Source organism: Carlito syrichta, unplaced genomic scaffold (assembly GCF_000164805.1).
Source record: "Carlito syrichta isolate Samal-C Ts95f unplaced genomic scaffold, Tarsius_syrichta-2.0.1 Scaffold170032, whole genome shotgun sequence".
Taxonomy (NCBI): domain Eukaryota; kingdom Metazoa; phylum Chordata; class Mammalia; order Primates; family Tarsiidae; genus Carlito; species Carlito syrichta.
In genome coordinates this window covers 233,209-254,683 of record NW_007114128.1, presented here as the reverse complement: position 1 = coordinate 254,683, position 21,475 = coordinate 233,209, and the positions used below count along the sequence as shown (strand labels likewise).

The window sequence follows — 21,475 nt, the reverse complement described above, 5'->3', positions numbered from 1 at the left end:
GCGTGCCTGTAGTTCCAGCTACTTGGAAGGCTGAGGCGGAAGGATCGCTGGAGCCCAGCAGGTCGAGGCTGCAGTGGTTGGGAGTGGCTACTGCACTCCAGTCTGGGTGACAGAGTGAGACTCCAACTCAAAAAATAAAAATAAAAAATAAAAATTTAACACTTTCCTATAGATAAGTCCTTTCTATTTTTGTATACATTTGAAATATCTAAGAAAACATAAGTCTGAAAATGTTTTTCTTTCCCTCTCCTCACTCTTGGGATAGGTGATAGTTGAGGCAGTGGGAGAAAGAGCCAAAAGGCAAGCAAACTAGGAAGAGTTTTACAAACTGAATGTGAGCTCAGAGCAGGGAAGAGTTAATAACAGTTCACTAACAGGAATAACAGTAACAGTAATGGCGGCAGGTCAACACTCACAAAGCACTTGCTACAAGTCAGCTCTCCTAAGCACCTTGCACATACATTCTTAATTTCACCACGGCCACTGAAGTAGGTATCATTACTGTCTCCATTTTGCAAATAAGGAAACTGAGGCACACGGAGGTTAAGCAGCTTGCCCAAGAGGCTGGATTTCAAACTTGGGCTTACTCACTATGCTGCCCCGTCTATGAATAAAACAAACAGGTCTCAACTCTCACGATGGCACCAGCTGTGTTTCTGCATCAATATCACCACCAGCCAAAGTCATCCTCAGAGATGAGCATCCCCTCCCCAGCATTTCCCTAGCTCCCAAGCAGAGACTGCAGGTGCTTCTGAGGCTATTTCACAGAGGCAGTGCTGCCCCCAGCACGGTGAGCTGGGTGACTCCTGCCACACTGTTGTCACAGGCGCCACTCACAGGGATGGCTCCTGAATGCAGTGCCACAGGCAGCAGCAAACACCTTCAGCAACACACACAAGGCATCCTCACGCCTAGGAGTGCTTCTGGGCTAGAGAGAAACACTGCAGACAATATTCCGCATCGAGGACCCTCGTATCTCCCGGGAAGAGATCCCCTCTCTTTCCCACTGCTTTTCAGTTTCCTCAAGCCACCAGTAAGTGGTTTTGCCTATGAGTTTGCTCCAAACAGATAAAAGAACCATTAATGATTAGGTCTTCCTTCTGGGCCCACTGCCATCCTATGTTAACGCGCGTTGGATCCATTTTACCGAGGTGCTGAGTCGTCAGTAAACAGAAGTGCAGAAAAGAAAACGCACGCAGTTCGGATGCGTGAAGATGACAGCTTGAGGCAGCCAGGTGTGGCGGCCGTGGCCATCCCCGACAGGGAGGCTGCCATGGAGAGTCCCCGGAAAGGGGCATCTCCAAAACATGCAGGGGCAGAAAAAATCCAAATGCTAAACCAGGAACAACACAAAAATGTTCCTCTTATAAAAATGCATCCCAATTAACATTTTCCTCTAGCATTATTAAAAATAATAAAAACTATCAGTGCAAAGATCTTTATTCCAGACATTAGCCTTCAGCTTTCCACAAAGGAGAGCCAGACACCGGTCACCTAACCTTGAGGTTGCAAGTCAGCTGGCTCCATTTCTGCCCGCCTTAATCTTTAAAGGAGTCCCAAGCTCCCACAGCACACATCACTACAAGCACCTGTAAGAAATACTTCGAACTGTACCAGAGAACTGAACTAAGACAATAACATGAACAGGACAAGATTGGGGACTTCAGGAAAGAGTTGCACTGAAAAAATGCCCCCGTTCTTAGAGTTCAGCCACCCTCCAGGTGACACAGTGTGTGGCCCATGGCGCAAAGCAGGCGTGGCTCACACACTTCATGTTTTATTCTCGGCTGTTTATGAACTGGTGACCACAAGTTATTTATTTTTCTTCTATTTCCTTTGAACAGTAAAATAGACAATTTTGTCATTGTATGCTGCTTTCTTCAAATCCTGTGGACGCCCAGAGCCTGACGTGATCTGCCCTGCCAGGAGACACGACTAGCAAGCAGGCAGTCATCTCAGACCTTTTTTTGAAAATGAGCAAGTAACAACAACAACAAAAACTTATTTGGAAAGATATCAGCACTTTGCACGGCAGTGTGCACTCTGAGTTACCTGGGTTTTAAGAATTCGCTCTGGGAAGACTGTCATCTTACAATTTTAAGGAATTGAGTCTGCCAGGTGTGGTGGTGAGTGCCTGTTCCCCCAGCTACTCAGGAGGATCGCTTGAGGCTTGGAGTTTGAGATCAACCGGGCAACATAGCAAGACCTCATCTCTAAAAAAAAATGAAAAAAATTAGCCAGGTGCTGTGGTGCGTGCCTGTAGTCCCAGTTACTTGGGAGGCTGAGGTGGGAGGATCGCCTGAGCATAGCAGCCTGAGGTTGCAGTGAGCGATGCCCATGTCCCTCACTCCAGGCTGGGTGACAGAGCGAGGCCAGAGTCTTTGCTGACAAATGTCAAATCTTTATAACTGGTCCTTCATATTTCCAGTCTTACCAAACTTGACGTGCCTACGACTACTTTCCTGAAAACTTTCCATTCCCTTCTCCCAGTGGAGTAGGTTGACTCCCAAGCCCTCGGCTCTAAACCTCTGGAAGAAGTTTGGCTGAGCTTTCTCTTCCCTTCTCCCACGTACTCAGTGCCGTGCCTCTGGCTCCTCTTCTACTTCTGCTGGCCTATCACTGTGTCAAGCCCAGTGTATCATTCCAGCCCCAATCAGGCCAGCCATCTCCTGAATGGCCTTCGAGACTTCAAACTCTTGCTCTTGTAATCAGAGAAAGCTTCTTTAAAATAATCCCTCAGGCCGCTTCCCACAAAGAGTAGGTTCCTCCAGCTCGCCGTCAGAACTCTGTGCGCTGTCCATACACATACGTCCCCATCCTTCTCCCCTCTGGGGGCGGATTGCTGTCTTCCTGAGCTGAAAATGACGGGGATAGTCAATACTCTCTCAGGTATTGATCTGTTCTGTTGTTCAGTAAAGAGCAGGCTGAAAGGAGAGGAAGAAAACAGAAGTTCTCTCACAATTGGAGAGGTCACGGGGCAGACAGAAATCCCAAGAAGTCTGTTCTCGTGGTCCCGAACCAATGATGCCCTCTATGACTTGCACGGATTCCCTGTCCTGTGAGCTTGGTCACAGTAGCTGCAACCCCTGGGAACGTCAACCATGCTACTCAGATCCTTGACTACACAGAAAAGCAGCTGGTCTTTCAAAAGTTCGTTGCTGACTTCTGCTCATCTTATAAGGAACTGCACTGAGGTCACAACAAATGGCCAAGCAAGCCATGAGCATATAAGACATGTCCAGAATAAAGCCAAGCATAACATTTCATCTCATTCATTCAACAAATTTATCGCGGGGTGGGATGGGAAGGCAGATATCTACTTTAAGTATAAAAACCAGGTAGCCAAATTTGGGGGGGCAAGATTGAAACAGGACAAACAAATGAAGATTTCCATATTTCTTTTGGTTACTTAGTAATCTGGGGTTAATTATCTTCCACCCTTTTACCAGCTCCTGCAAAGCTGCACTATTAAGAATGGATTTGAGCTGGGTGTGGTGGCTCATGCCTGCAATCTCAGCACTGTAGGAGGCCAAGATGAGGGGTTTGCCTGAGCCCACGGGTTCGAGAACAGTCTGGGCAACTTGGTGAGACCTCATCTCCACAATGAATCAAAAAATTAGCCAGGCATTGGTGGCACACGTGCCTGTAGTTCCAGCTACTTGGAAAGCTGAGGCGGAAGGTTGCCTGAGCCCAGCAGGTGGACACTGGGGTGGCCGTGAGTGTGCCACTGCACTCCAGCCTGGACAATGGAGTGAGACTCTTGACTCCAAAAAAAAGAATGGATTTGAATGTTTTACTTTCATTTTTTCCTGCTTGCAGCCTGTCAACACTAAAAAACGGACCTTTTAGAAGGAAGGAAAAGCAGTCAAACTCCACACACTCCATCAATTAGGGACTCTCCGCTGCCCGTCATCACACAGCTATTGGGCACAGGAAGCCCTAAGTGAGCAGAGGGCCCCGCAGGACATCAGCCCCTGGGGAATGTCAGGGAACACTCCCCAGTGGGCTGACTTCAAGAAGAGATGGTTCTGAGATTAAAGTAGCTGTCTCTGAAATAACTAATGTGATAAGACTCAGTGATGGAAAGTCCATCTCCCAGCGTGCTGAGGGCTGCAGAGCGTGCTGAGGGCTGGAGCCCAAGAGTCCATCACAGACTTCTGCGGTGCCTGCAAGGCTACCACATGGCACTTTTCACGGATGCCAGCATGCTGCAAGTGGGGCAGTGGTGCACGCCACCACCACATGCTAACAGTCATCCAAGAACACGTGCAGTTCCTTAACTGAGGCTGTGCCAAGGGTGAAACACACAGGCCTGAGCTCAGCAGAGTTAGCTTCTCCAACTGGTCCATGGGGATCTTTCAAAGACAGAGTAAGGCCTTAGCGAAGCGCGGCATGCAGCCAGAAGCCAAACACCCAAACACCCCTCTCCCCACACCTAAACCAAACAAAAACCACAGGTAGAGCGATCAGTGAGAGTTAAGAATTAGTACTCACACATGCGAGAAATGTTTGCAATATACAAGACAGATGCACTTACTCTCACTTACTGGTAGCGTTTTGCTTTTTCAGTATTCCAAGCTAGACAGATATTTCTGCTATATGGAAAGGGTACTACCCAAGGACAAGGTACTGAAGCCAGAAAGAAAACCAGCCACATCCTGCTAAGCGCCAGGTCCCCAACCAAAGATGTGTGGTTGCATCTTAAGATGGGCTGCCTGAAAGCATTCCAAACCCACTTAAAAAGCCATTTCCCATCCACTGCCTAACTGCAGCCCCCTTTCCCCAGTGCATTTAAACTGTGGGAGGTGCAGAAGAAAACAAATGAGCCGACACAGATCAAAATGAAGCAAGTACGCTCTTGTCCAACAAAAACACCGACCTTGTTGCCTTGTCAATCTCAAATACCTCTTACCCTACTTGGGCATTTTTAGAGGTCATTCATCCTGATTCAAACCTGGGGTGACCCTGCTTACCTTAAGAGATTGCAAGCTGAAACATGGTAATAGGATTTGTTATTAACCTTCCAGAAATGAGGGTAGTTAATGTATAATTAGCTAGTTGGATTCTTGCTGCCATACTAAAACTCATAATTAAAGTTTTTAATTACTAGACAATCATTTAGTTGTCACTGATGTCAGAAAAGAATAACAACAGGTAACTTCACACAATTACAAGTAAAGTGTCCATACGTGGGGAAGACCTTACCGAGTATCCACAGTAATCACAAGCAAGCCAAGAAAAAACAATCAAGAATGAAATGATGGCCCCCAAGAAGGCAGAACACATCTGTGACTGTCCCTCAGAGCCATATATGCTGGCTCATGCCCCACGAACCACAAAGCCTGGACCACTCCATGGTTCTACTGCTGACCACTGGTGAATGTGAGATTTTTTAGGAATTTCTACTGAGTTGTTCAATCCAAGAAGACCCCATTTTTCTGTGTATGACTAACTATACACCTGAGCTGCACACCAATACTGCATCTGAAGACTTCCCAGCAGATGAGGAAGGAAGCTGGTCATGGAGCTGGCCAGATATGGCTGAAGCAGCAAGTCCAGTCCTCAGCAGATTTCTTCTGTGTTCGGGAGGTGGCATTACCTCTGCAGTACTGGAGAGGACCACTCTACCTAGAAGACTCAAAGTGAGTGACATCCAGCTGTTTCAAAGGTGGGAGGAAGTTTGTGATTCCAACATGGATGGATCAATACTGAGCTCCCAAGCTGTCCCGACAGTAGCCGCTGGCCAATCAACCATCCATGCAGACACATACAAATATCTGCCTGTGTAATTACACTGAAATATTTAGAAACAGAATATACTCATGCAACATAAAGCATTATTTTAAGATAACACTGCCTTTAGTCAAAATCTGAATTATTTAGGAAGATTTACAGGTTATCTGACTGAAAGGGGGCATAGAATAAATTAAATTTCTTAAATTTATACTGTATATTTTTCCTAAATGCTTGGTAAAAGCGGCTTTGTTTCTCTTGCCTAACCTCAAAGTGCCCGGAAGTATTCCTTCTTGTTAGTTAATGTCATTTGTCTGTTATTAACTCCTCAGATAACTCTGGAGAAAAAAGGAAAACAGAAGGGTGCTGATAAGACTACCTGTGGCTCACGGACTCTCCTTCCACTGGTCCTTAAAATTACATTTGTTAGCCAGGCTCAGTGGCTCAGCCTGTAATTCCGCACCTTTGGGAGGCTAAGGTCAGTGGATTGCCTGAGCCTGTGGGTTCGAGACCCCCCTGGGCAGGGAGACCTCATCTCTACAATAAACCCCCCCCAAAAAAAAAAAAAATCAGCTGGGCGTGGTAGTGCATGCCTGTAATTCCGGCTACTCGGAAGGCTGAGGTGGAAGGATCGCCAGAGCCCAGCAGGTTGAGGCTGCGGTGGCCAGGAGCGGCCACTGCACTCCAGTCTGGGCGACAGAGTGAGACTCCAACTCAAAAAAAAATAAAAACAAAAACAAAATTACATTTGTTTTGAAACAGAAATCCAGATATGCTTGGCTGATGATTTTTACCTACTCTCTGGAAGAGCAGGAAGGGATGCAAAAAAAGCGGTGATCGCATAGGAAGCCAGAATCTACCATGTCGCCTGCTGCTTTCTGATTAATATCACAGGAATAACAACAGATATCTTCATGCTCGATAACTTCATGCTGATAACAAGCATCAAATCAATCAGACTCCCCACTATAATGAGCTCTCTCTTGCAAGGTTAAATCATACCAAATTAAAAATTACTGGGCGATTAAATGACAATGATACCGATTTTGAACTCAGAATGAACAAACTGCAAATACACTCGGCAAAGAGAAAACAGGATTGGGAGGGAGGGATGAGGGGAGAGAGGATTACATTTACTGCTAATATGAATGCTGTTTAACAACAGGTTACAGCAACGTAAATCTAGAATTTCAACTGACAAGTGTTATGTGACAAATGCATATACCCATGGCATACTACATGCCCTGGGGCAAGGTGAATGGCAGGAAATGTCACAATCCACTCCATGCTCCTCCTCAGTCATACAGCAGGGATAGGTGTCAAAATAAGGTTTAGGAGCCAGGCAAAGTCTTTTGCTTTTCAGCTGGGTGTTTACGTTAACACGCCAACTTTCTCCTATCATTTAGTATTAGATTCGATTTCTTGGTCCCTTGAATTAAGATTCTCTCAGGAATCACTGCAGGAAACAGAGTGATCCAGAACTTACCAGTTATAAACTGGCCTTCAATACCAGAGGCTTCAGCAGTTTATAATAAGAATTCCATTCAGATCTCAAGATCAGCTAAGCCTAAAAAAACACTTCAAGGTCATCTGAACTAACATTTCTACCCGTATTTATAAATAAATTGCATTTACTTGCTCCTAAAACTTTTCATGAAAGATATGTTAAATTTTCTTGAGAAATAGTTTGTTTTTTGAGCATAATGTCACAACAGTTCTCCCACGCTCAGTGTACTGACTATTCACTGGAAATGTATTTTGTTTTCCTCAACTTACCTGCGATGTCGAATGTCCACACACTTGTACACAGGACATTTCCAACAATGCACACACATGTGATGTGGAAGTCTGCATTCAGTTCACTCTGACCAATGAGGGTTAACTGTTATTGCTTATTAAATGCTGCACAAACTAAGACAGGAACATACTCTAACATTTAATAAATGTGATAAAACCTTAATCATGTGGGCCACTTTGGAAAACAGTTATCAATTCCTCAAACGGTCACACAGAGTTACCATTATCATCCAGCAGTTCCACTCCTAGGTACGTGCCCAAGAGAAATGAAAACATACATCTACATAAAAACTTGTGCACAAATATTTATAAATTTCATAACAGCCAAAAGGTAGAAATATCTATCACCTGACAAATAATAAACAAGTGTGGCATATCTATACAATGAAATATTACTCAGCCATAAAAAAGGAAATTCTGATACATGCTACAACATGGATCAACCTTGAAGACATTATGCAGAGTCACAAAGGACCACACAGGACCCAATCACATTTCTAAGAAATGTCCATATCTATAGATACAAAAAATAGACTCATGGTTGCCCAGGCTGGTGGGGGTGGGCGAACAGCTAAGAGGGACAGGGTTCTTTGTGAAATGATGAAAATGTTCTAAAATTGACTCTGGTGATGGTCACATAAAACTGTGAATATACTAAAAACTACAGAATGACGCACTTTAGGGTTTTTTTTCTTTGTTTTGGTTTTTGTAACCAAAACTCTAATCCCAAGCATTGTTTTTTTTTGGTTTTTTTTTTGAGTTTGAGTCTTACTCTGTCGCCCAGGCTGGAGTGCAATGACACACTCACGGCCACCACAACCTCAAACTTTTTGACTCAGGCGATCCTTCTACCTCAGCCTTCCAAGTAACTGGAACTACAGGCACGTACCACCACGCCTAGCTAATTTTTTAATTTATTGCAGAGAAGAGGTCTTGCCAAGTTGCCCAGGCTGATCTTGAACCCCTGGTCTCAGGCAATCCTCTTGCCTCTGCCTCCCAAAGTGCTGGGATGACAGACGTGAGCCACCACGCCCGGCTGAATGATACTCTTTAAACGGTGAGTTGTATGCTTGTGAATTTTAATTCAGTAACACTGTTATTTAAAAAAAAAAAAAAAATCTGTTCTGAGACATGAGGTGCTTGAGAATCAGCAAACCTCTTCCACAAAGCTTTTTTGTTCTATGGTAAAAGATTTAGTCAAGTCCAATTTACTTCGTTGTAATTGGAACCAGCCTGCAGTATTTTGATATGTACATTTCTAAAATGTGAATGTAGTTTCAGAAAACACATTATTACATCAGATATTCCAGGCAGCCTGCCATGAGACATCGTTACCAAAACCCCATCTTAAAAGGAATCCATTTAAGCAGCCTCAGGGTGTGTGTCCTCTCTTGTTGCCTTTCGTCTCTTTGTAAGCCATCACCTTCCTGAAACTCCCATGCCACACAGCGCTGGACAGGGTAACTCACTCAGTTAGCCGATGGCTGGACCCTGCTTGTGCCCCAGCCACTGTTTTAGGCGGGGAGAGAGGAACAAGACCAAGTCCCTGTTCTCATGGAGCTCATAAGCCAGAGAGACAAGACAAATCATTTAAAAAATACTGGGTGTTTCAAAGTTGACTTCACACAGGGTTCTAGTCAGGCATGGTGGCTTGTGCCTTTAGTCCCAGCAACTCAGCAGGCTAAGGCTGAACCCAGGAGCTGAAGGCTGCGGTGAGTACTCTATCCTGGGGGGCAGAGCGAGACCCCACCTTTACATATCGAAAAATAATTTGACAATGAAAACACCAGGATGCTGTCCTGTGGAGGGGTGTGAGTTTAAAAGGGATGGCTCGGAAGGAGGCTTCTCTGAGGAAGTGATATTTGAGGTGAGAAAGGAAGGTGTCAGTCACACAAAGATCAGGGGAGAGCATCCCAGGTGGAGAAAGTGATCTTTAAATGGGAGAACTGGGAGGGGAGAAAGGATGGCTGTGCTGCTGGTGGTCAGCCTGCCCCAGGACTCTCGATGACCAACCTGGGACAGGGCATCTGGTGAAGGCGACCTGCTGACTGTGGCTAGACGAAGATCTCCTACCAATTTGAGACTACTATCACAGCTCTTTGGCAAGGGAAGCCATCTCAGGCACACCCAGCCCCAGTGGCCTTTCCTCTTCTCGTGCCTCTTGACAACTGTGCCTCATACCAGGTACTCTTTCAACTCACACTGGCAAAAGACGCTGTATGGAGTCTTGGGACTTACAGACAACTTGGATGTGCACGAGGCAGTGCTTAGGTAGGAAATAATCTAGTAGTACAATACATAGGTATAAACAGCAAATCTAAGATAGAAAGTAAGAGTGGGCCCAAAAGGAGCTATAAAATCGAAGGGTTTCAGAGATTACTTCCAGCTGGAGGCAGTGGCAGCCTCGCAGGGTGCAGGTCCCAGGGCTGGGTGGGTTTATGAAGCCTGAGGGTCTAGACATGAGGGGAATAAGCACATTTATTAGTTACATCCCTAATTAAGTTTGACTACACAGCTGATCCTTGGACAACACGAGCTGGAACTGCTCGGGTCCGCTTGCATGTGGTTTCTCAATAAACACAGTCAGCCCTCCATATCAGCAGCTCGTGGACCTTGAGAATGTGTGGATTCAGGTAACCACAGGGGGTTCAGGACGAATCCCCCGAAGATACTGAGAGATGGCTGTATTTTAAAACACTTTCAGCTCCCAACCAGGTCCAACTGAAGGAGGGAAGGCCTAGTCCTCCTGGCACCTGTCTGTGATATGCAGCAGAGTATTTTGCAAGGTTGGGTGATTCATTTGTAGATTCACTGGAAGAGATGCGGTAACAACTGTGACCCAGAAGGGAAGGCTGAATGACTCTTTGCTTCATAAGGAGGTTTTGGCCTAGGAAACAGATGGTCCCCCAAACCTCTGAATGTATCATCCATCTCCCATTTCAGGGGGCCACTCCAAAGTGTCTTTCCAAAACTAAAAGGTGCTACGTGTAACTATGAATACACAACGTGGTCTGAATCACACACCTAAAATGCTTGTATGTATTTGTGTGTCTGCACACGTAAATCACAAAACCTCAAGTTCAGAATCTCATGAAAGTTTTTTAAACTGAAGTTTGTATTTAAGAGAAAATGCTTTTTTCACTGATCAAAACTTCCCCGTCCAGTCCCTCAAAGCCCCTTCCCATTCCCAACACAGCATTTTAAACCAGAAAAGCAAAGCCCAGCAACATTTTTAGGCAGTGTCTCAACATCTCCAAAAATTATTCCATGGCCAAACTCACCATAGAGAGCTGTCCAAGTTTGATTAATTACATCTAGACACACAGTTCCTGACCTGAAACAGATGGAAAGAATGGCATTTTTTTAAAAATCAGAAAGTTAGTTGCATGTATTTGGCAACTAATTTTATTTATTAATAGAAACATTTTTAATAGATTCTTTAAAAAAAAAAAGAATCCCAGCTGGGGAAAAGTATGATGAGGAGCGGAATATTTACAAGGTCTTAAGTGTCTCCTTACAGACTGAGGAGAAAATAGCAAGTAGACAATGGAGAAGTCAGACAGAACCTGAACCAGGAGATCAGAATTAGCACTGTGAACACAAGGGCACACAGACCTTGATGCCTCCGGATGTGGGACCCTAAGGAGGACACCTCATACTCGGTGGTTCTCTGGCCTAAGCATGTGCCTGCCCTGAATTTAATGATAAGGAAACCTCAGGAAACTCAGACTGAGGAGCAATGTGTAAAATACTGGTCCACAGTCTTTAAAATATGAATTTTATAAATAATGAAACCAGGCTGAGGAACTGTTCCTGATTGAAGTCATATGAAGAAACAGGACAACCGAACATGATATGGATCCTGGATGGATCCTCTAATAAAAGAAAAAAGGGCTGAAAAGTTCTCTCCTGGAATATGGCAGCAGGTTAAATTAAAAGCACTGCCTTCATATTAAACTCTTGAATCTAAAGCCCTTAGTGTGGTTATGTGAGAGAGCACCCTTGCTGTTAGGATGACTGATGCAATGAAACATTAAAGGACAAAGGGGCATGTGTACGCATACATACAACCTACTCACACAGGGCTCGGAAAAGCCCCACACAGACATGTGTGAGAGACAGCAAAATGGAGCATCGTGACAAAAAAAACCCAAAAAACCAAAAAACCGAAAACCTACATCCCGAATCATGTATTCTAAATAGCACTGGAAGCACAACACAGGATACACCGGAATCATATTTAAAGTATCGCTAATAAGGGAGAGAAAGGGAGAATTATGATTCATTAACTGAAATGAAACTACAGTTATTAATATTTGTCTTACTCTCAAGAATTGAGAAATACTTTTAGGGCTGAAAATAGTAAATCTGTATCCTCAGAACAGATCTCTGAAGTGTGTCTATACAAAGAGAACTGAGACGTGGACTGTCACAGCTGTTAGCTGGATAACAAGAAATGAAGGACCCAGTCATGACAATGGAAAAACTAAGTCGTACAATAGCAGGATCTGAATTATATGGCTTAAAATGTCACAACCCTAGGACTCTAAGCTTGTGACCATGCGTACAGTCCTTGCCTGATAAACATCAGAAAAGATAACAGGGTTTTTTCTCGTAACGAAGGAAAGAGAGAATAACTCTAACCAAGAGCAGTTGCTGCTAAACGTTAAACATGTTAAAATAGTTACTTACGCTTCATCAATGTTGGGATGGAAAATTTTATTCATGAATCCTGTAAAAAGAGATGTTAATTAGCAGCAAAAAGTATCCAGAGAACAATTAGTTTTCAAGTATTTCAGTACTGGAAATAATTTCAGTATTGGAAAAAGGTGAAATAATACAGCTCATCACTTCCAACCTTAGCTCTTGGGTTAGACTACATTGTCCTGCCAGCTTCCGTGACTTGAAATACACCAGAATTCTGTTAGCAGCCTTTGGGAGTAATGCAGTTTCTTACACAAAATGGACCATTAACGCAGATATTTTCTGAGCTCTGAATGTACTTGCCAAGAGAAAAATTATAATACCAGTTGGTATACAACTATTGTCATCGTAAAAGCTAAGAAACTTCACTGTGACGCTTCCCATGAGTTTTTCTGTCCAGGCTCTGAACCTGGAGGCCTACACCTGAATTCTCCCTCCAAGGCTCCTGTGTGGCATCTTGGCTGCGCCGTGAATTGCTGAAGGAACCACGTCCAGACCACAGAGTATGCTGTAAGAGCAGTGACCAAGAGACTTCCTTTAATCTGAGTCTACTCATTCAGGGAAACCCAGTTTTGATTGAAATTGGGGCAACAGAGAAATGAAGCAAGGAGTTTAAAAAATCTCCAAGATGATCATATCTGTTGAGGATTTAACTTTTTAAAATTTATTTCTAGAAAAACAAGTGCACACTTTAGCAAATGGATTGCTACTTAAATTCGAAGGAGAAATTGATTTATTCTCTCACTTAACACTAGTGATTTAATCAGCTTGTACGTATGCAAATAAGAATATTCTCAGGAAGCGATCCACTGCCAGAGCTGTCATTTTGTCATCCTTGTCACCTCACTTCCTTTTAGGACGCCCTCATTCGTTCCACACTTTCAGTGCACTGAAGCTGCTTCCTAAGATGACTGTCACCCCCAGCCCCCCTGCCCCCCTTCCCTCCCCACATGTACTCCCTCTCATTCATTCAGAACATACTTGGTCACCTACATGGCGGGCACTGGGCTAACCTACAGCACAAAAATGAGCAAGAAAACAGATTGCTCTAGAGGAGGTCACTGTAGCAGCGGGGCGAGAGACATAAGGAAATCACTGCACTGTGCACAGAGTGACACTGGAGAGGACACATAGGAGGACCAGAAGGTCAGCACAGACCAGGGACCCATGTTGGAGGAGCAGCCTCAGGTAAGGAGCTACAGAAACTGTCTCCAAAATCCCAAGATGCTTTCCTTGAATTAGAAAATGTGGGACAAGAAACCCCCAGGAAGTTCAGCCTCTGCTTGCTCTAGTCACTCCAAGTCCTAATAATGCTTCCAATTTTTGTTTTTAAATGTTTTGTGTTGAAATCGCTTAATACTTTGTCTATTATTATTGAGAAAACCCATGTGATGTTTACTCTGATGCAAAAAGAAAAGCCTTGTGTTCAGTGTTGGCTATTCACTGAGGAAATTAAAGACGTTTCAAGTCTAGATTTCAGAGGTATGTGGTTTATGACAAAAGTGTAATAAGCTGATGGAAGCATTCATGATTTAACGTTAAGAAGAGAAAAAGCAGGGTAAAAAATCCTACACAACCCTGGAAAAATACTAACACACATGTCCAAACGATCCAGGAGGATGTTCATAGCAGCACTGTTTACAAAAGCCAAGAACTGAATTCATCCTACCAATGGGACTAGATAAACCGTGGGACACCCACACAACAGGAGTTCTATACAGCCGAAGGTCATGACCTAGGTCAACACACATCTATCTTTGGGTAGATCTAAAACTGGGAATAACATAGTTACAGCATGATGTATTTAAATAAGCTAAAGCAAAGCAATACTATCTATTCTCCATGGCAACAATTATAGGAAATCCAGACTAGACCAACACATTCCAAACTTGCAAAAGCAGTTATTTCTGTTACTGTATCGGTAGGAACAGGACACAGAATGGGAAAGAGCGGTAACAAATGACTTTAACCACTTTAGATCATTTTAGTTTTGAAATTTTTTTTTCATGTCAGGTCACATGCCAATGTCACAACAAGGTTTAAGGGAGGCACATCTCACACAAGAATGTGAATACCCAATCATCATGCCTATGAACTAAAAAATGATCTATCTTCATTTTAAAAAGAGAATACTTGTATATTATTTTGTTTGTTTCTTTTTTAAGATAGGCTCTGTGGCAAGGCTGTAGTGCAGTGGCATGCTTATAGCTACCACTGCAACTTGAACTGCTGGACTCAAGCAATCCTCTGCCTCAGCCTCCCAAGCAGCTGAGACTACAGGCATGCGCCACCACATCTGGATAAATTTTTTGATTTTTGTGAAGACAGAATCTTGCTACATACATTGCCCAGGCTAGTCTTGAATCCTGGCCTCCCACCTCAATTTCCCAAGTCCTGGAATTACAGGTGAGCCACTGTGCTGGGCCTGCTCTGCTTCTTGTGTGCACACAGATAAGAAACTGGAAGCAGATACATACAAATGTTAACAGTGCTGAATTCTTTTTTTCTTTTTTTTTGAGTTGGAGTCTCACTCTGTCGCCCAGACTGGAGTGCAGTGGCCGCTCCCGGCCACCGCAGCCTCGACCTGCTGGGCTCTGGTGATCCTTCCGCCTCAGCCTTCCAAGTAGCCGGAATTACAGGCGCGTGCTACCACGCCCAGCTGATTTTTTGATTTATTGTAAAGATGAGGTCTGGCTGCCCAGGCGGGTCTCAAACCCGCGGGCTCAGGCAATCCACTCAACTCAGCCTCCCAAAGGCGCGGGATTACAGGCTGAGCCACCGAGCCCGGCTCTTTTTTTCTTTTTGAGTCAGAGTCTTACTCTGTTGCCCAGGCTGGAGTGCAATGGCACACTCATGGCCACCACAGCATTGACCTGCTGGGCTCCGGCAATCCTTCTGCCTCAGCCTTCCAGGTAGCCGGAACCACAGGTACGAGCTACCACGCCCAGCTAATTTTTGATTTATTGTAGAGACAAGGTCTCACACCAAGTTGCTGGGGCTGGTCTTGAAGCCGTGGGCTCAGGCAATCCACTCACCTTGGCCTCCCAAAGTGCTGGGATTACAGGCTGAGCCACCTAGCCTGGTCAGTGAGGAATTCTGGGTGGGAACACTTTTCAAATCCAATCACCACCCTTCCCTCTCCCCTAGAGCAAGAACTAGGATCACGACAATAGAAAAATGCTGGAAGGGAACAAACAGGTGTCACTGGCGTTATCTTTTAGAGACTCTCTCGTTATTTCTATTTGTACTCTTTAACTCTCCTAAATTTCTGCAATGTGTAATTTTAATAGTTGGAAAAAAATCTTTCAAATAAAGTTACAAATCATACCAAACATTCTAAAGTAGACTTAATTACATACAGGTTAATGTTGGATTCTTTTAAGGAAAAGTCTGTAAGGCCAGGAATGGTGGCACAAGCCTATGATCCCAGCACTTTGGTAGGCCAAGGAGGGAGGATCGCTTGAGGCCAGGAGTTTGAGATCAGCCTAGGCAACATAGTGGGATCCTGCCTCTACAAAAAAAATCAAAAAATTAGCTGGGTGTCACCACTCCTGGCCTCAAGCGATCCTCCTGGACTACCAAATGCTGGGATTATAGGCTTGAGCCATCATTCCCGGCCTTACTGACTCTTTTCCTTAAAAGAACCCAACGCTAATTAACCCATATGTAATTAAGTCTACTTTAGAATGTGATAGGATTTCTAACTTTTTATTTGAAATATTTTTTTCCAACTATTAAAATTACACATTGTAGAAATTTAGGAGAGCACATGCCTGTAGCCTCAGCTACTCAGGAGACTGAGGAAGAAGGATCGCCTGAGGCTAGGAGTTCAAGGATGTGGTGAGTCATGATGGCGCCACTGCACTCCAGCCGGGTGAGAGAAAGACCCTGACTCCCCCAAAAAAAGGTCAGTAAAACCAACTATTTTATTTAAAATCTCATATCTTAAACATATTTTTTGCTAATGAAATACAAATTCTTTCCCCCTGCTCCCACCCCCCAAAAAAAACCAGGGTCAGAAGATCTCAGGTTTTTAGGTGTGTGGCCCTTGTGCTCAGTCACAAGCAGGGCTACATTGCAGTCACAACTGCTAGGAACCTTTCCAAGAAGTGAGAAACAGTGTCGAGCCACTGTGTGGTTTAATTAGACAGAACAGTTCTACCATGTGGAAAATGTTTTGCTGGAAGCTATGATGAAGAATTCAAAATGTGTTCTTGATACTCAAGTCCTGTCTCTGCTAGAACTTCAAAACCTAGGGAAAGCAGTGTCGACAGCAAAAGCTCCTAATGCCAGCGACGGTGAGAACTGCCTGGAGAATGCTCCAAAAAGCAAAGGAAGGTTGGTGCGGGGTTCACGTCTGTTAGCCTAGGACTTTGGGAGGTCAAGGCAGGAGGACTGCTTGAACCCAGGGGTTCAAGACCAGCCTGGGCAACATGGTGAGACCTCATCTCTACAAAAAATGAAAAAAACAGCTGGGTGCTGTGGCATGCGCCTGTAGCCCTAGCAACTCAGGAGGCTGAGCTGGAAAGATCGCTTAAACCGTGAAGTCCGAGGCTGCAGTGAGCCATGATGACACCACTGCATTCCACCTGAGTGGCAGAGTGAGCCCGTCCCTAAAACAACCACCAGAAACAAAAAAAAACAAAACACACACACATACACGCTTTCCAAAAATTTTCAGACCAGAATGACAGAAAGCAAGCAAGTAGGCAGGCGTGGGGGTTGGGACTTTAATAAGATGGTCAGAGAGGGCCTTCGGAGGCAGCAGCTCACTGGCAAGGAGGTGACAGCAGAGGGAGTGTGTCTCCGCAGATGCACAGCCCACGTGCAAGGCACACTAGGAGTCTGCATGGTGTGTCTGGTGAACAGCAAAGACACAAGTGAAACTGAAGGGACGTGAGCAGGGGCAGACTAGAAGCAGCTCTGACAGGTGATAGGCATTCAGGATCCCTTAAGGATGCCGGCTTTCATCTGAGGGAGATGGGAAGGTGCCTTGTTGTTTTCAAACAAATGGCTAGACTCCTAAAAAAGGCCAGCCAAGGGGCGGTCCAGTCAGCTCAGCACAGTACTGGGGAATGGCAAATGGAATGGGACGCCTGAGTGGCATTAAGCCTTAGCGATTTGATAACACAGAGCACTTGAAAGGTTTAAGTTAAGAAAATCGCTATGGAGAGTTTCATGTTTATCAAAATGGTCTCTGGAAGATTAAGGTCCCTCCCTCACTGTGCATGGTTGGGAAGGACATCTGGAGTTAATATAGTTTCTATATGTTTTCAATTAAATCTCAATTTGGCTTGGTTGAATCCAGGTCATAAAAGAGAGGACCAAAACGGACTCAGTGAACACACACTTTAGTAATAAATGGGTTGGCGCCCGGTCTCCAGTGTCCTACTGTGAACAGAATACCCCCTGAGTTCAAGGACAGAGGACAGAACCAGACCACAAAGAGCAAAGCACTGAACAGAACACACGTTCCAGCACTGACTCAGCCTCCAGCCTTGGGTAAAGTCGCCTGACTTCTGTGTCCTTTACCTACAAAGAGAAACAGTTGGGCTCTGTCATCTTCACAGTCTCCACTCCTGCTCTGTTTCTAAGGGCTCTGTCAGCTCTAGATGTTTAGCATTCAACAACGGCCAGAGCTCCAAGAACAGAGGACTTGAGGAGAAAAATCTAACAGTGAAGTCCTTAAAGAAAACTAATTTTGGCCAGGCTCAGTGGGGCAGCCTGTAATCCCAGCACTTTGGGAGGCCGAGGTGAGTAGACTGCCTGAGCCCGTGGGTTCAAGACCAGCCAGGGCAACTTGGTGAGAACTTGTTTCTACCAAAAAAAAAAAAAAAAAAGCCGGGTATGGTAGCGCGTGTCTGTAGTTCCAGCTACTCGGAAGGCTGAGGTGGAAGGATTGCTGGAGCCCAGAAGGTCGACGCTGGGGTGGCCATGAGTGTGTGCACCACTGTGCTCCAACCTGGGCGAAGGAGTGAGACTCCAACTCAAAAAAAAAAAAGAAAGAAAGAAAGAAAAGAAAAAGAAAACTAATTTCATAAGACAGCACTTTTAGGTGAGTACAACTCTGGGGAATACAATTCAAAACCACCAGCACTCCAAAACACCGTGAAGAGTCATACTTCTGACTATTCCAAAGGAGGCAGAAACAGAGCTTGTCACCCTGCCTTGAGGAGCACACACAGCCAGATCAACTACCAAAAAACACTTTCTAGGCCAAAATGATCTCTTTCTACATGAGGCTTTTTCAATTGTTAGAAAAATACCCAAAGCAAATACATGGGAAGGGGTCTATCTCCTTCACATCTGCTCTCACGCAGGCCATGGGCAGTGTACATTCTGGAAGACAGCACCAACAGGGAACTTCTGGACAGAGAGGGGAGGGGATGGAGGAGAGCAGCCAGGAGTTCAGAGCAGGAATGTTCTCAGGCCGAGCAGTGGCCCGCACGCACTCCTCCCTTCTGGCATCGTGTCACTGTGCTGAGGACCATGTCTACAGCAAGAGAATTTCCCAACGCTTGTTTCCATCAGACCAGGAGCTGTTTGGAAGATATTTTAAGAGAACACATTTTGAAAACTACTTTTATGGGAACGTGGTGAGTGGAAGCAGCAGGTCACTCTTAATCTACTCAATTTTAAGATTTTACTCATTCCCAGACATTTCTGATCTTATTTCAGTGACTTGGCCAGACACAATTCAGAACTCCTGTTTAATCTTTTGTTCAATTACTCTCTGGAATAGTTCGAGCTCTTGTTAAGGGGGGAGAGGGGAGACAATAGAAGTAACTGTCCCGCCAAAAAGCTCCCCTCCTGTCCTTATTTTTTAGCAGAAGGGAGTTAGGTGATTTATAATTCTGGAGGAGGAAGTCAAACCACGCTTAGTGGCTCTAAACTGCGTACCTTAACAAATCAGCACAGATTAGTCCAGGAGAAAGATATGCCTTACCCTGCTCGTTCCGCTCCAGTACCAACTGCTCTAGAACAACAAAGCTCTTGACCCATGGGCTAAGAGAGAACATAGAACACTGTGCCAAGTCATGCTGGAAACTGGCTTTTCAGTTTGGCTTCTTTCTGTGTCCAGGCCCAGGAGGGCACAAAGCGGCACACACTCCTGGGTAACTTCTGACACTGGGGTCAATACGAAAAAAATGAGGCAGTACTTCATCTTATTTTCTCCCTTTATTTCCTTCATTTGAGGATACTAGGGATCAAATCTGTGAGAAGATGAAACACTCTGAGAATCACCTGTGCAGAAACATCATTCGAAATTATCTTGACAAACTGAGAGGTGAGACAAGTGACTCATGACACAAGTAAGTCCACCCTCAGGAAAATGGGTGAAAGGTGTCAAAGGCCAAAAACAGTAGCTACGTCCCAGGGATAAAATGAGCTTGGGCCGAGGCGGCCAGGACAGCCGTGGCTGACGCAACTAACCACAAGCTTCTGAATTCCTGTGAGAAAACACAAGTGAATGCGTTATGTCATTCTGAGTCCCTCTTCAGAACAAATGCCCGCAGAAAGTAGACAACTATTTACAACCAAACTTATTAATGCCATTTTTTGAGTAGGTATAATTGTTTAAAATATACTTATTAGAGGATTAATCTCATCTTCCCTTGCAATATCTCAGACTGTACCTTTTTAAGGGCAATAACTTAGACTTCTGCTCCTAGCATGCAGGGGACCAGAGCTGAGGTGTTCCACCTGAGTAAGGAGTGGGGAGCTGCCAGGCCCACCGAGACAGCCGTTGGCCAGCCGTGTGCTCTGCACAATCTGACAGATTTCCATCTTGCCTCGGTCAGTCAGGCCCTACCCTAGGCAGCCTGTATCTGGGCAAAAGTCTCTCAGAGAGCTGAGCCTTTCCTATTCAGGAAAGATGGGTCTGGGCTGGTCTCTTCTTGGGTAGAAAGCAAGCAAGGAGTTCACTCCCAAGGCCTGTGTCAGGGGAACTTCTGAGCTGATCCTGTGTGTGTTCAGGGGATCTAAACTCAACACAGGGTCCTCATTTCTGTTTCTTACCTTCCTCTCGGATAATGAGGAGTCTGAGGAATGGGCTTGATGGATAAGTTCATTTATAACTAAGAGAAGGTGAGGTGTTATCCTCATAACCCTCCTACCAACCCTAGCGGATTACCAAAACCTTTGGCATACGTTCCTGTAGTTTCACTTTTGGGACACTATAACTTCTTTCCTGCCTCCAGAGTTTACTCTTTAATCTGGTCATTCATATAACGACACTGTTGGAATCAGACTACTTATCTTCATGGTCAGAGGCAGTTCAGCACAGTACACATTGGACCTGAAATCACAAGACCCAATTTCAAGTCTCTACCACTCCTGGAAGTTGTGCTTAAAAGATGAGGCTCCAAAAGGAAAGCGTAATGTTTGAGGTGACAGAGACCCCAATTACCCTGATTTGATTGTCTCACATTGTACATACATATGCTGAAAGGTTACATGTCACATGTACCCCCAAAATACGTACAACTATGATACGACAACAATACCAAAAACAGAAGACCAGGCTCCAGAGAACATAGAACACCGTGCCAAGTCATGCTGGAAACTGGCTTTTCAGTTTGGCCTCTGTGTCCAGGCCCAGGAGGGCACAAAGCGGCACACACTCCTGGGTAACTTCTGACACTGGGGTCAATATGAAAAAAATGAGGCAGTACTTCATCTTATTTTCTCCCTTTATTTCCTTCATTTGAGGATACTAGGGATCAAATCTGTGAGAAGATGAAACACTCTGAGAATCACCTGTGCCTCAACACGACGATGTGAACCTTTGGGGCAAGTTACTTAAATCTCTTTGCCTTTCTGTTCCCTAGTTCCTAAAGCTAGATAAAATAATGGTATTGGCACGTCACTGGACTGTCATGAAGATTAACTGAGTTAATATATGTAAAGCATTGGAACAGTAACTGGCACACATAAGCATTCAATAATGTTAGCATTAGCTTAATAAGCTTAATGAGTAAGCAATTTCAGCTCACTTTCCTCATCCCCAAACTGAACATATCTGCCCTGTATGTCCATTCCTTCATCCTTTCAGAGTGTCAAGAACATCAGAGGGTATTCTGACTTTAAGATACTACTCTTCCCATAGCCCTACCACAGTGGAAATATGATGCCACACACAACTCTGTAATATTTATTATTATTATTATTTATTTATTTATTTTTTGAGTTGGAGTCTCACTCTTGTCGCCCAGACTGGAGTGCAGTGGCCGCTCCCGGC

At 44.6% G+C, this 21,475-nt stretch overlaps 1 protein-coding gene across 3 annotated transcripts in view; it reads right to left on the bottom strand.

Annotated features, from left to right (window-relative positions):
• Positions 1–21,475, bottom strand: part of UBE2H (ubiquitin conjugating enzyme E2 H) — a 96,052-nt gene that overhangs the window by 10,005 nt on the left and 64,572 nt on the right. For all 3 annotated transcript variants that reach the window (XM_021709274.1, XM_008051357.1, XM_021709275.1), the window contains 2 exons: positions 12,223–12,262; positions 10,812–10,864 (listed from right to left, as the gene is read on the bottom strand). In XM_021709274.1, coding sequence (XP_021564949.1) covers positions 10,812–10,864; positions 12,223–12,262 — 93 coding nt within the window. The remainder of the gene's footprint in view (positions 1–10,811; positions 10,865–12,222; positions 12,263–21,475) is intronic.